General features: G+C 37.8%; 1 protein-coding gene across 4 annotated transcripts in view; it reads right to left on the bottom strand.

The window, feature by feature from the left end:
* The window catches only part of LOC116467169 (zinc finger MYM-type protein 2), a 142,727-nt gene that overhangs the window by 5,340 nt on the left and 121,076 nt on the right, over positions 1-16,311 (bottom strand). For 3 of the 4 annotated variants that reach the window (XM_058437786.1, XM_032150692.2, XM_032150693.2), the window contains exons 20-21: positions 15,315-15,483; positions 14,944-15,095 (exon numbers count right to left, since the gene is read on the bottom strand). In XM_058437786.1, the coding sequence (XP_058293769.1) occupies positions 14,944-15,095; positions 15,315-15,483 (321 nt within the window). Of the gene's footprint in view, positions 1-14,294; positions 14,513-14,943; positions 15,096-15,314; positions 15,484-16,311 lie in introns of those variants that run through there. The other variant, XM_058437787.1, reaches the window with a different exon arrangement.

Raw genomic sequence — 16,311 nt, 5'->3', positions numbered from 1 at the left:
AAAAAAAACAGAATATTTGACTCCAGTGTTTATTACATAGCGCAAGAAAAATGTAAATCTTAAAATAAAAGTTTTTTCTTTTTAGTTTTTTTTTCTTATAAAGTAAGAGTAATTAAGGTAATGACTAAAGAAAAACACTGAGTGGTAAGGATGTGATAAAATGTTATCTGTAGCTATTGAAAGCTCTCTTCTAGCACTCTGACTTTGTCAGGCTAATGCTTTTATCTTATTGTCTCTATATTCCTAATTCTCCACCTGTAAAACAGTGCAAATTTATGAATCTTGTAACTTACTGTCACAAACCTAGAAAAATCTTAACAGTGCGGGTAATTACAGAATCATTTAAAGTATAAACATTAGTGGGACTTAAAGAGAAAATAACATAAAATTATATGATAATAGCACAAAGAATGGAAGGCAAGAACTGGGAGTACACTGTTCTAAGGCTCTTAAACTACATGTGAAGTAATATTATTTGAATGTAGACATGTTAATTAAAGATGCAGATTGTAAACCTAAGGTAACAAGTAAAACTTAAGAGGTACAAATAACAAACCAATAGTGGAAATAAAGTAGAATCACAAAACATATTAATTAAAAAGAAGGCAGAAAAAGATGAAAAAACAAAGAACAGAAAGAATACAAAACAACCAGAAGGATAATAGATTTTAATTCAACGACAGCAGTGATCATGTTACATGTAAAAGGTCTAAGCCAAGGTTAGCAAACTAGAGTCCTGGAGCCATATCTGGCCCATGCCTATTTTCATAAAGTGTTCTTGGAATACAGACATACTGGTTCATTTGCATACTGTACAGCAGCTTTCATGTTGTGACGGCATAGTTGAATGTCTGCACGACAGACAAGCATGACCTGTAACCATGTACCATTTGGTCCTTTATTTAAATGAAAAGTCTGTTGGTCCCTGGTCTAAACAGCAATTAAAAGACAGATACTGGGGTGGAAGCGGTGGCTCACGCCTGTCATCTCAGCACTTTGGGAGGCCAAGGCAAGCAGACAGCTTGAGCTCAGGAGTTCAAGACCAGCCTGGGCAAGATGGTGAAACCCCACCTCTACAAAAAATACAAAAATTAGACAGGCGTGGTGGCATGTGCCTGTAGCTCCAGCTACTTCATGGGCTGAGGCAGGAGAATCACTTGAGCCTGGGAGGTCAAAGCTGCAGTGAGACATGAGATCACACCACTGCACTCTAGCCTGGGACAGAGCGAGACCCAGTCTCAAGGAAAAAAGAAAAAAAAGAGAGACAGATATTGTTGGATTCAATTTTTTTAAAGGCAAGGTTCAACAATATGCTGTCTACAAAAAGCCTATTTTAAATAAAAGAACAGATAAGTGAAAAGTAAAAGAAAGAAAAAATGTACACCATGTATACACTAATCAAAACAAGAATGCCGGCTGGGCGCGGTGGCTCACGCTTGTAATCCCAGCACTTAGGGAGGCCGAGGCGGGCGGATCACAAGGTCAGGAGATCGAGACCATGGTGAAACCCCGTCTCTACTAAAAAAAATACAAAAAAATTAGCCGGGCATGGTGGCGGGCGCCTGTAGTTCCAGCTACTCGGAGAGGCTGAGGCAGGAGAATGGTGTGAACCCGGGAGGCGGAGCTTGCAGTGAGCCGAGACTGCGCCACTGCACTCCAGCCTGGGCAACAGAGCAAGACTCCGTCCCAAAAAAAAAAAAAAAACAAGAATGCCGTCATCTGAGTTGATCCAATGTTATTCAAACTAGTCAAAGGAATATTAGTCAGCAAAATTCTAAAAATTCTAAAATAGTAGCACAAAAACTCCTAATTAATGTCTTTCAAATACAATGATAGACCAACTGATAAAAGCCTGGCAAATCAAGAAAGTGACAATGCTAGGTTTCTCCCCTGCTTTTGGGTGAGTCAAAGAGTCGATGTTCTAAAAATAGCATTTCCTAAACTACCTGGAGATCCTCATTGTTATGAATGAGAACAGCAGTGATTGCTTAAAATATAACATCATGATTCCAGCTATTTAACGGGACTATAAACTTTTGGATTGTTCCTGGATTTCTAAATATATAAACTTAGTTGGGTATTACATAAAACAATCACTAAAGTAAAATCCCTAAGTTTAGAATAGCAATTTATATTTTTTGCTTTTATCATAAAGCAACATGTGTAATAAAAAATGAGGGAAATGATTCTGAAATAATTATTTTCATCTGTAAATCTAGTACAAAGAGAAAATTTCTATGTAACATTCAGAACCTTAGCAATAATAAACCAAAAACTAAGTTCCCAACTCAGCTCTACTAAAAGCAGTTCCTAAATGAAGTGCCAACACTTAATCCTCCTGAAAAGGTTTCTCCAGGCAATCCAGGATAAATGATCTGCTGCTCTTGTTACAGAATTAATTACAATATGTTTTATTACTCATTGTGGTAGTATGGGAAGCAATGCCATATTATTGTTGCTGTTATTTTCCATCATAGGCAGTCACAACTTACAAACATCTAATCTATACATATATGGTTGCCTTAGCACCAAAGCCCTTGCAACCAGTGAGAATCTACAGAAGAAATTCTGTGTGTGGTTTCAGGAACAGAGGCAAAGGAGAAGCTGCAAAGAAGACCAGCAACTTCAGTAACTAATCCTAGAGAAAACTCCGTGATAGAATAGGCCTGTCTGAAGAGTAGATTTCTTAATTTAAAAAAATCATCACAGAAAGTCTTCAATTATGGGATTTGAATTCATATCTTTTTTTTTTTTTTTTGAGACACAGTCTTACTCTGTCGCCAGGCTGGAATGCAGTGGCGCAATCCCGGCTCATGCAACCTCCGCCTCCAGGGTTCAAGCAATTCTCCTGCCTCAGCCTCCCAAGTAGCTGAGATTACAGGCATGTGCCACCATGACCGGCTAATTTTTGTATTTTTAGTAGAGACGGGGTTTCACTATGTTGGCCAGGATGGTCTCCATCTCTTGACCTTGTGATTTGCCCACCTCAGCCTCCCAAAGTGCTGGGATTACAGGCGTGGGACACTGCGCCCGGCCAATAAAAGTATCTTTCTTTTTTTAAAATATAAATTCCTTTTTTAAGAGTTACTGGTCTCTCATTTTACTTAGATTTCTTTGGGACTATACATGACAGAACTAGAGTTCCCTAAATAATTTTGGAACATCTGTAAAGAGCAATATTGAATGATAAAAATGTAACACGTTATACATTTAACTTTATTCTAGTAGCCATATTTTAAAAGTTAAAAAGAAACAAGTATAATATTTTACTTAACCCAATATATCCAAAACATGTAATCCCAACATATAATATAAAAGTATTTAACGTTTTAAAAATACCAATTCTTTGAAATCTTGTATATATTTTACACTCAGAACACTTCTCATTTCAGACTAGCCACATTTCAAAGGCCCTGTTTCTTATGGATAAAAAATGCTTTGTAGGGCAAAGCAGCACTTGATAGATATCTATTTAAACAGAAATTATGGTACTAGTACCTGAGAAGCAAAATGAAAATCTCATAAAACACAGCTAACAGAGAGTTGAAAAGCATGTATTTTAGATATGTTCAGACTATTGGCATGTTTGTTCAGACATGTATTGTCACTAATATGACAAACATATGGTCAAATGTTTCGGAGAGCTAGCTAAAAGCAAGAAACACTATGTGCAACAATATACCTAACAATTTATAAAATTAAATAAATATTGGGAATATAAGACATTCATAATTTGAGGGCTACTAGATTCTACTTCTAAGTCTCTCAAATCAGTTGTTTTATTAAATGTTATATGAATAAAGCTTCATTAATAATATAAAATAACCCACCATTAATTTAAGCTATCAATCAGTAGTTCTGCACAATAATTTGTGTTTCAGTGAAAATATTCCAGCTTTCAGATGCCTATGCCCAAGAAAAAAAAATTTCAAGTATCATCTTTAAAAATACTTAAAACTGGCCAGGCGTGGTGGCTCACGTCTGTAATCCCAGCACTTTGGGAGGCCGAGGCAGGCGGATCACAAGGTCAGGAGATCGAGACCATCCTGGCTAACATGGTGAAACCCCGTCTCTACTAAAAATACAAAAAATTAGCCGGGCGTAGTGGTGGGTGCCTGTAGACCCAGCTACTTGGGAGGCTGAGGCAGGAGAATGGCGTGAACCCGGGAGGCGGAGCTTGCAGTGAGCCAAGATTGCGCCACTGCACTCCAGCCTGGGCGACAGAGCGAGACTCCATCTCAAAAAAAAAACAAAAAAAAAACAAAAAAAAAACTTAAAACCTTTTCATGTTTCTCCCTGGATAAAGACGAAATCTAAACATTTTATCAAGGAATAGGGGCCTTTGTGGTATGACTCTTACTTACCGCAGCCCCCAACCTCAATACCCCAAAGCTTTCTCCACTTCACATTATACATTCCAGCCAGGCTAAATAGTTTCTGGTAAACTGTGCCCTTGTACTGCCATTGTCCTTCTCTCACCCTTTTGCTGAATAAATTTCTATATGTACTTCAAAACTCAATTTAAAATTTAAAACTCAATGTCATCTAAATTCCTATACTTTTTCATTGTATATACTTAGGTAGAATTAATTAGTCCCAATTCTGTGTTACCAAGTCTGTATACACCATCAGCATAACATTATTTAAATATTATTTGTCTGTGTATTTCAACTCTTTGAGTGGAACATATTGTAATGGCTTTTAATTCAAACTGCTCACCAGATTCAAAATTTATGAGCTGTGTAACTTGGGCAAGTAACTCTAATTCCTCATTTAAAAAATGCGATAATTACAGTAAAGCTGTTGAGAGGACTGAATGACACATCAAGCATGTAGTATAGTGCGTGGAAAGCAGTAAACAGTCAGTAAATGTAAGTTGTCAACATGCTTATCTCAATCTCCAAAGCCTACTCCAATGTCCAGCATCCAGCATACAACAGCACTTAATGTTTGCTAAATTAACCAATGAAAGAAGGATTCAAATAGCCTGATCAACCTCATCACTGCTATTAAAAAATAAAGAGGCCGGGCGTGGTGGCTCACGCCTGTAAGCCTAGCAATTTGGAAGGCCAAGGCGGATGGATCACGAGGTCAAGAGAACGAGACCAACCTGGCCAACATGGTGAAACCCCGTCTCTACTAAAAATACAAAAATTAGCTGGGCATGGTGGCCTGTAGTCCCAGGTACTCAGAGGCTGAGGCAGGAAAATCACTTGAATCTGGGAGGCGGAGGTGCGATGTGCCAAGATCGCACCACTGCACTCCTGCTTGGGCGACAGAGAGAAACTCCATCTCAAAAAAATAAAATAAAATAAAAAATAAATCTTAAGGTCCTCTGAATAAAGATTAAATAAGCTTAGAAATCCTCTATGTATTTTAATAGAATTTAATTATTTGAAAACTACCCATTTACACAGAAATTAAATTAACAAGCCACACTGTGAGTTTACTATATTTAATTTAGTAATTAAAGTTCTTTCTTCTTAAAAAACACATCCCTCCATATAGAAGACTTAACATGTAGAAAGTAAAAAATAAAAATTCTGGAGAAAAATTTGGAAAAATGATGAAGATTTACTGTCTATAATAAACAAGAAACTCACAAACTAGAAAAGATAAACAATGAGGCAATTCACAGAAAAGCAAATGGTCAACAAACACAAAAAGATCCTCAAACTTCTTGGGAAAGAAATCTGTTAGTATCTTTAAAAATAAAAAATATACTTTTTCTTAAGATCCAATAATACCCTTTCTGGAATCATATCTCAGAAACAAATGCATCAGCTCTTTAGGATAATTGTAGAAGATTTGTGTGGGGCAGGAGGGGAGCAGAGGAGGAAGGAAAGTGTACACTGTCTGTAACAGCAAAATTTCATAAAACGAAGAGAATGCTCATCATTGTGGAAATTACTAAATTAATTGTGATATAGCACACAACGAGATATATACATAGTTAGGCCTGCTCCTGCTTAGAGGGACTGCCACAATTTACTGGAAAGTAGACGAAGAGAAAGTAAGATGTAGAAGTATATAATATGGTCTAGTGTTCCTAGCTGACAAAACTCTCTTTCATCACATTCATAAAAAACAGAAATATATACATCTAGCTAACAGTGATAAGGTGGGGAGATTAAAGAAAAAAATGTGGCTGGCATGGTGGCTCATGCCTGTAATCCCAGAACTTTGGGAGGCTGAGGTGGGTGGATCACCTGATATCAGGCGTTTGAGACCAGCCTGGCCAACATGGCGAAACCTCGTCTCTACAGGGGGGGGAAAGAAAAAACCAACTAGCCAGGAATGGTGGCTCATTCCTGTTATCCCAGCTATTTGGGAGGAGGCTGAGGCAGAATTGCTTAAACCCAGGAAGCGGAGATTGCATTAAGCCGAGATGGTGCCACTGCACTCCAGCCTGGGCAATAGAGACTCTGTCAAAAAAAAAAAAAAAAAAAAAGGTGTCTATAGTTCTAGTCATAATAAATTTAGTATGACGGATGTGTGTTCACGTATGTAAAACAGTGTATGAAAGAATGATCATGAAATGTTAATGATGGTTATCGTAGGATTTCCTATCATTTTCCTTCTTCCTCAAACATTTTCATATTATGTGAACATTTAACAATAACCACCGCTCCTTATACAACATCAGTGGAGGAAAGTCAGTTACTTTGAGAAAGAGTAAGAAAAACAAACAAACAAAACAAGAAAAGATAAGGCCGTACTCCCCTTTCATACAGTACCAGTTATTTACAATTATGTTTAATTTTTCAATGTACAAAACAGAAGTGACTATTTACTTCAGTATACATTCGTAAGACTTAGTCCTTACAACAAAAGATACTGTTTCTTCTATAGACATACGGAAGAAAATTATACTTCCTGTCAACTGTATCTTTGTCAGATGTGAGCAAAACTAATGAATCCAACAGACAGAAAAATATGCACACTCTTCCAAAAATAGCTTCTATTTCTGCACACATCTTGAACTAACATTAAACAGCACTGATTTCTGGAAAGTTTACTTTAGTTATCTTATCTTTATACTGAGTTTCAGGATTACTTTTAAAGCTGCTTATAAATACCAGTCTTTGAAAACAAGTCTGTGAAAATGTTATCTAATAATAAAAATAGATATTCCACAATTTTTAAAAATTGTGGTAAACTGTAGAACAAAAAAATTGCCATCTTTAAATGTTAACATTTTTAAATGTGCAGTTTAGTAGTAAAACAACTTTTTGAGAAAACATTCATCAATACATAAGGAACCTATTTTAAAAAGGAAGGAAGGCCAGGCGCAGTGGCTCACGCCTGTAATTCCAGCACTTTGGGAGGCCGAGGCAGGCGGATCACGAGGTCAGGAGATCGAGACCGTCCCGGCTAACACGGTGAAACCCCGTCTCTACTAAGAACACAAAAAATTAGCCAGGCGCGGTTGCAGGCGCCTGTAGTCCCAGCTACTCGGGAGGCTGAGGCAGGAGAATGGCCTGAACCCGTGAGGCACAGCTTACAGTGAGCTGAGATCGCGCCACTGCACTCCAGCCTGGGCGACAGAGCGAGACTCTGTCTCAAAAAAAAAAAAAAAAAAGGAAGGAGGGAAGCTGGGCACAGTGGCTCATGCCTGTTAATTCCAGCACTTTGGGAGGCTGAGGAAGGTGGATTGCGTGGGCCCAGGAGTTCGAGACCAGACTGGGCAACATGGCGAAACCCCATCTCTACAAAAAATAGAGAAGTTAGTTAGCCAGGTATGGTGGTACATGCCCACATTCCCAGCCACTTAAAGGGCTGAGGCAGGAGGATCACTTGAACCTGGGAGGTTGAGGGTATACTAAGCGAAGTTCATGCCACTGGACTCTAGCCTGGGCGACAGAGTGAGACCCTGTCTCTCTCTCTGTCTCACTCACACACACACACACACACACACACACACACACACACAGGAAATTCTAACATATGCTACACAACACAGATGAACCTTGAGTATATTATGCTAAATGAAATAAGCCAGACTAAAAAGGACACATATTGTATAATTCCACTTATATGAGGTGCCTATGGTAGTCAAAATCATAGAGACAGAAAGTAGAATAGTGGCTTACAGGGCTCAGTAAAGAAGGAAATGGAGAGTTATTATTTAATGAGTACAGAGTTTCAGTTCTGCAAGATGAAAAGAGTTCTAGAGACAGATGGTGATGCTGGTTGCACAACAATGTGAATGTACTTAATGCCACTGGACCGCACCCTTAAAAATGCTTAAAACCGTAAATTTTATGTTATGTATATTTTACTACAACAAAAACTGAGAGAAAAAAACCTATTTAGGACATACTTCATAATCATTTATTATATAATCCACTTAGCTCTCAAAACTTCTAATAGTATTGAAGTCCTAATTATTTAAATAACCCATTCAATAAAAGGCAATCCAGAGACTCAACTTCCTGTGATACCACTTTCTTTAAGTCAAGGAAAATTAAAACACAACATATAAAAATTCGTGATGTAAGTAAACTAGTTTTAGAGAAAATTTTAGTTTTAAATGCTTTCCTGAAAAAGAAGAAATGCTAAAATCAATTATCTAAGCTTACATCTTAAGAAGCTGGATAAAAAGAGAGCAAATTAAGAAAGGAAATAATACAACTCAGACTCAATACAAGAGAAAAATTAAAATGATACACCTTTAGCTACATGAGTGTCTAGGCCAACTACAGAGACCTAGCTAGCTCCATGGGCCCAATCCCACAAACCTATAAGCTAAGAATTGTTTTTTATTCTTTTATAAATGGTTACAATTTAAAGCAGTTATATATAAGTAGCTATATTACAGTCTAAATTTTTACCTCTTGGTCTGCAAAGCCTAAATTATTTACTATCTTGCCCTTTATGAAAAAGTTGGCTGATTCCTGAGCTGGACTGTTCAAGATACAAAAAGAGGCTGGGCATAGTGGCTCACACCTGTAATCCCAGCACTTTGGAAAACTAGGGCAGGCGGATCACTTGAGGTCTGGAATTCAAGACCAGCCTGGCCAACGTAGTGAAGTCCTGTCTCTACTAAAAATACAAAAATTAGCCAGATGTGGTGGCAGGCACCTGTAATCCCAGCTACTTGGGAGGCTGAGGCAGGGATTCACTCGAATCTGGGAGGCAGAGGTTGCAGTGAGCCAAAATCGCACCACTGCACGCTGGCCTGTGTGATAAAGTGAGACTTTGTCTCAAAAAAACAAACAAACAAACAAACAAACAAACAACAACAACAACAACAACTAAGAAACAAAAAGAAGGCACAAATTACCAGTATTAGGAATGAAAGGATAATAAGAAAATATTACCAAACTTAGGCTAACAAATTTGATGACTTTGATGAAATGCATCATTTCTTGAAAGACAAAATTGCTAAAAGTGGTGCAAGAATAGGAAATCTGAACAGTTGATATCAACTAAAAGAACTGATTAAGTGATTAAAAACCACACCCACCACACCCTGCCACCCCCACCACAAAAAGTAATCCTAAGCCTATATGGCTTCACTGGTGAATTCTATTACATATTTAAGAATACCAATTCTCACAAATTCTTTCAGAAAATAGGGGGGAGGAATATTTCCCAACTCTTTTTTTTAAATTATTATTTTTTATTTATTTTTAAGATGGAGTTTTGCTCTTGTTGCCCAGGCTGGAGTGCAATGGCGTGATTTCGGCTCACTCCAACCTCCGCCTCCCAGGTTCAAGCGATTCTCCAGCCTCAACCTCCCAAGTAGCTGGGATTACAGGCGCTCACCACTACACCCAGCTAATTTTTGTATTTTTAGTAGAGACAGCATTTCACCATGTCGGCCAGGCTGGTCTAGAACTCCTGAACCTCAGGTGATCCACCTGCCTTGGCCTCCCAAAGCGTTGGGATTACAGGCGTGAACCCCCGTGCCCAGCCCCAACTCATTTTATGAAGTCACTACTACCCTCAAACCAAAGCCAGGTAAAGACAAGAGAACTTTCAAGTTTATTTCCAGCTCCACCAGAAGCAATTTGAAAATGGTGTCTTCCTCTCTGAACCGGCCAGAAAAGGGGCTGGAAACAGTGAATTTCATAACCAGAAGCAGAAGCTGGAGAGACCAAGATGAATCGGAATTCCTAACTGTTCCTGATGGTTGGAAGGAAACAGCTCTTTCCAAAGAGGGCAATCCCAGAGGACTCTTGAAGGAAAGCAATTATGTAACTTTGTTCCCAAAATATAGAGAGGCTTACTAGAAAGAGTGCTGGCCATTGGTGCAGAAAGCCTTGAACGAACATCAATGTTAACGCAACCCTGCATTGGATCCAGGGCAGCATGACTGTTTGAACTGAGGCAGAAGAATGGGGTCTGCAGGCAGAGAAATTAAAGTCATTCATGGTGAATCAAGGGAAAACACCTGGGGACAGGAATCTAAGGCCAATTAACGCCAACTTCCTAAAGCTGAACCAGAAAGGAAAACCCCATCTCCCCATGCCCATATAGCAAAGGCTACTCTCCCTACAATCCTCTCCCTTCCGCCAGGTCTCAGGTGGAAAGAGAGAGTGTCCTGGACTGGCCATGGGCCAAGCAGGGACCATCCCTTCATCTGCACAGGGGGCCAATTCACCTCAGCCTTTTATTAGTATTAGACCAAATCCTTCATCCAGATAAGGGGTAACCAATAAGGACCTCAAAAGGAGTACTTAAAACCCAGAAGACTTTGTAACTCAGCCCTAGAGCCACTTGCTCAGGCCCATTCCCACCCCGTTCAGTGCTTTCTTACTTTTAATAAATTCCTGCTTTCGCTGCTTCGTTCCTTTGTTGTTTGTGCATTTTGTCCAATCCTTTGTTCAAAATGCCAAGAACCTGGACAATTAACACTCAAGGCTTTCCTTCCGTTAACAGTAGTACAAAGAAGACTTGTACTAAAAAATACAAAAAATTAGCTGGACGTGATGGTGGGCACCTGTAATGCCAGCCTCCTCAGGAGAATCGCTTGAACCTGGAGGCAGAGGTTGCAGTGAGCCAAGATAGTGCCACTGCACTCCAGCCTGGATGCCAGAGCAAGACTCTCAAAAAAAAAAACAGAAGACTTTTGATTCATATATCATCATTGCGACCAGAGATCTAAAACTGTTAGCAAGGAGTGTTTCATTTGAACAGGCAGTGCGAATTCTTCTGGATGATGTTGCATGTAACATCATTAAAATAGGTTATTTAGTAAGAAATAAAGAGATTTGTAAAAAGACAATGGCTTATTGGTCTCAAAGGATCTACACTGAAGAACTCTTAATGAACTTGCTCCATTATGATGCAGGGAAACAGTTTCAGCCACTGGACCTTTTAGTGGCTTAAAAAAGAGGTTTGAGACTGACTGGGCGCGGTGGCTCATGCCTGTAATCCCAGCACTTAGGAAGGCTGAGATGGGTGGATCATGAGGTCGGGAGATTGAGACCATCCTGGCCAACATGGTGAAACCTCGTCTCTACTAAAATACAAAAAATTAGCCAGGCGTGGTGGTGTGCACCTGTAGTCCCAGCTACTTGGGACTGAGGCAGAGGAATTGCTTGAACCCAGGAGGCGGAGGCTGCGGTGAGCCAAGATCGCGCCACTGGACTCCAGCCTGGTGACAGAGCGAGACTCCAGGTTTGAAAAGTAGTCCTATATACTATGAAGAATATGCATCCTATTTATAATATTAAAACCTTAATGATTAGAAGAGTTGGCAAATGATTCCGAATTTCAATCACAAAGATGGGAGAGATCTTTGCCACAATTCAAACATACAAATATGAATAAATGCAAGGAACCAAAGAAAAAAAAATGTTAAGAAAGAATATACACCATTCCCACCACCACAGCCAGAAAGTCAGATTGATAACGAACTGGCTAGTGGTGAATACTTCTCGAAGACAAATCAGAAGCAGTAGCAGCAAATGGACGCAATAAAGGCTAAACAATCAGAAGCCCTCTGTAAGAGACGAGCAAAGCAGCAAAACTTTCATTCCATCTAAAGAAAAACCAGATGTGAAACCTAAGGAAGCTTCTGCTGAAACTAAAATTCATGTGGCCAGCATCAAACAAAAAGTTAAGTAAGCAAAGAATAAGCAAGTGGGAGCTCTTACAGCTGAAGAAATTATGCTTAAGATGGAAGCAGATGAAAAGAAAAACAAAGTAACATAGAAGAAAAAAAAAGTAACACACCAAAAACCCCTTGACTAGATCTTATGAAGCTATCTCCTTTTGTAAAGGATTTTGACATACCAGTGCATTAGTTGCCTGATTTGTGAGAAATAATACTCTGATCACTCTTTCTCTGAGTTTTTGTTGTTGTTCATAGAACAATGTTCTTTATAAATATAAATTATTGTTAAAAAAAGAAAACTTTGAACTACTTATCCTCATGAACATCTGCAAAAATCATCAACAATATATCTGCACATCTAATCTGGCAATATATGAAAAGGATAACATTATCAATTGGAGTCTATCCCAAGAATGCTAGGCTGGTTTAATGCCTGAAAATTAATTTATATTCATACCATTATTAATCCGTATCTTAATAGATGCAGAAAAAGGAGTTGACAAAATTCAATAAGCATTTATAATTAAAAAAAAAAAAACTCTCAGCAACAAAATAAAAAGTTAAAAAAATCCTTAGTCAACTAAGAATGGAAGAAAAGTTCCTCAACTTGGTAACATGAAGCAATCAAAAAAAAAAAAAAACCCTAAAGGGTGCATCATACTTAATGGTCAAAGACAAAATACTTTCCTCTAAGATCAGGAACTAGACAAGAGTTTCTGCTATCACTAATTCCACTCAACACTGTACTAGGACTAGGGTTTGGGTAGCAGGAGAGAAAAATGGGGGAAGGTTTCAAGCAATGTAGTAAAGCAAAGCAAAGAAAGATCAGAAAGAGGTACAGCTGTCCTCATTCATAGGTGACATGATTGTGTATATAGAAAATTCTAAGATATATTTAAAAAATAACAAAACAAGACCACCTACTAGAACTAATAGTGAACTGATGAATATATAAAAATCAATTATATTTTGCAAGTAATGCCAAGGCAAATAGCTAAAAGAGCAAAAAGCATGTCCTTAGGGAGAGGAACTAGGTAGACTAGAGATCAGTGGGGCAGAGAACCCCTTATTTTGTTGTTTTTATTGATTTTAAAAGTTTTATTATCTAAATATGTTTTTAAGCCTTGTTTCTACCAGAAATGAAATTTCTAAATGAAATTCCATACATAACCCCAAAACACAGCCCCAAAAAGTAGGAATGAATTAAAACAAGAGGAGCCTAGAACTCAAACTCTCTCTTCCTGCTGAGTTGATATGGCACAACGCTAGTGCTCTCTACAGCACTTTAAAAAATAGCTGATCTAGATTAACAGAATTATTTCTAAAATATAAATGTTCTCCTTAAATAAATTGTTCTGAAACTAGAGGACTAAGACAATTTCATCTACACCTGGTACAGTATAAATGCTACTCCTACTCTCCCCCTCCCTCCTAGGTATAATAAAAGAAGAGGAGGGAAAATACACACATGGGTCTTCAACCCCTCAGCCAGAACCACTGGAGTCACATGTTTTGGAATTCATAATTGTTTGGATTTTACAGGGGAAACGGGGCATGTACATAATTATAAGACATTAATATGCCTAGAGTGGTGTGGGTAAACACTCTGTACTTGTTTAGAAACATTAACAATTCTATAGTAAATTCTACGGTTATGAGAACTCATGGACACAGGAAGGGGAACATCACACTCCGGGGACTGTTGTGGGGTGGGGGGAGGGGGGAGGGACAGCATTAGGAGATATACCTAATGCTAAATGACGAGTTAATGGGTACAGAAAAACAACATGGCACATGGATACATATGTAATAAACCTGCACATTGTGCACATGTACCCTAAAAAAAAAAAAAAAAAAAATTCTACGGTTAATGTTCTATGGATGAATATTAACACCAAGAGTAATAAAGACAACAATAGCTTCACAATCCTTTAACTTAGGTTTTACTGTTGACTGTGTTTTCATGAAAAAAAATTCCGGTTTTCAGAGGTTTGTGGAATGGTGGACCTATATTATCAAAGGCTCAAAGTACACGTAAACCTATAAAACGAGAATAAGAAAAAAGTAAACCTATTCACATATCTTTTAGGTTGCTACTGCAAGGTATATGATGGTCCTTGAATATAGTGATTTACAGCCATACACTATATACTCGCACCACCACTTACAGAATCTTAAGCAAATTTCTATCCTAAAGTAAATAAAACACAAATTAAGACAATTGTAGTTTTCTTCAGTGATTTATTTCATTATCTAACACCTGTTAGCAGAATAAAATGAACTTTTAGGCCTACAAACAAAACTCTGAAGAGATCTCCCCTGTCATCTACCATATTTCAAAATACATAGGATGTGAAGTTGGAGATTCTTTCTGACTTCCGGGCACAAATCTGTGGAATCTGTTCAGAACTAGAGGTCATTATTTAAAGTTGATCTCCATGTTTACTGTAGGAAACAAATTCATAGACATGTGGATGGAGTTTACCTTTACCCCTAAAGAATGATCTCTTTTTATGAAAGAGCCAAAGAATTAATGAGTAGTTATACTATTTAACAAGTTAGAAACACATCAGAAGCATACAGTGAAACAGACCTATTTACAGAGTTATGACATTTTTGTTTACACGTAGATCAGCATGGATCTATAGCCAGATGTGGCTACATATCATGCCTTATAATGTGAATTCATTTATCTGCAATGGGTAAGGAAAGAATGTCATCCTGATTATCATTTATATATAAATGGTGGCAAATATACAACTTTGTAAATGTGTTTCTTGGTAAGTCAATAAAGGTTCCATAACGCTACAGGAACAAGAACTACCACAACTTTTCTTATTAATGTTATACTTGAAAGCAGCCATCAAATTACTAACCTCCTGTATTCCAAGGCAAAGGTAATAGATGCTGTCAGGTGCATAATTCTCTCCATTTGGCCGTCGGATCTCATTGACAAAATGAGCTAACCCATAGTTAAGCTCGGCTGTGGTGTGAGAGAGTAGATCCTCTTTTAACTTTACTGATTTAGCTAAAAATACATAAAATAAAAAATAATTGTTATTATTTAATCTCTTATTAAGGTTAAGAAACTTTCTGACGTTATTCTTTGTAAGAGCTCTGAAGTAAAATAAAATGCATTCTTACAGGTATTTTAAGTTACATTTATGTTTTTTAAATTTAAAGGTATTCAATAACAGAAATCGTGATTTTAAATAGGACTTAGGAGAAACAAAATTAAAACACTTACAAGATTTTAACTCATCTAATACCAGAAGATCTTCATCAAGTTGCCTAGTTTTGACCCAGTGTTTCCATGCATTTACGCCATAGGTATATTTGAAAGGAAAGCTGCATTCTGAATTGTCAGAACTATCATCATGAGACTGGTATCCTGATACAGCCTTTCTCTTGGCTCCCTATTAGTAAAAAACACCATAATATCATCTTTTTTAAAGCCTACATTATTTCATTACTTTATACAAGCCATCTCTCAACAAAGGCAAATTACAATTGACTCTTGAACAACATGGGTTTGAACTGCAGGGGTCCACTTGGACACGTTTTCCTGTGTGCCTGCCTCTCCTACCTCCTTCTACCTCTTCCAATCGTGCCACCTGAGACATCATGACCAACCTCTCCTCTTCCTCCTCAGCCTACTCCACTTGAAGACAACGAGGATGATCTATTTCCACCTAATAAATCGTAAATATATTTTCTCTCCCATATGATTCTCTTGATAACATTTCCTCTAACTTTATTATAAAAATACAGTATGTAGCATATAAAATACGTGTTAATCAACTTATCAGCAAGGCCTCCAGTCAACAGTAGGCTACTAGTAGTTAGCTTTTTAGGGAGTCAAAAGTAATACATGAATTTTTGACTGTGCAGGGGGGCTCAGTGAAGAGTAGGCTACTAGTACTTAACTTTTTAGGGAGTCAAAAGATATACACAAATTTGTGACTATGCAGGGGGGATCAGAGCCCAACCACTGCATTGTACAAGGGTCATCTGTAATTACAAATATAGTTATTTGTTTAATCTGTCATAAAAATATAGTTATTCGTTTAATCTGTCATGAAATTGGAAAAGAAAAAGTGAAATACAGGTATTTGCTTTGAACTGACTGGTATTCCTGAATCTGACAACAGTCAGTTAATATTTCAGGTAATGTGATGTTTCTACATAAATCACTTTGTGCAACAAAATCATATTAAATTCTGTGGTGAGAGTCACCAATGATG

Source organism: Hylobates moloch, unplaced genomic scaffold, assembly GCF_009828535.3.
Source record: "Hylobates moloch isolate HMO894 unplaced genomic scaffold, HMol_V3 SCAFFOLD_4, whole genome shotgun sequence".
NCBI lineage: Eukaryota > Metazoa > Chordata > Mammalia > Primates > Hylobatidae > Hylobates > Hylobates moloch.
This window is presented reverse-complemented; position numbering and strand designations above follow the sequence as displayed.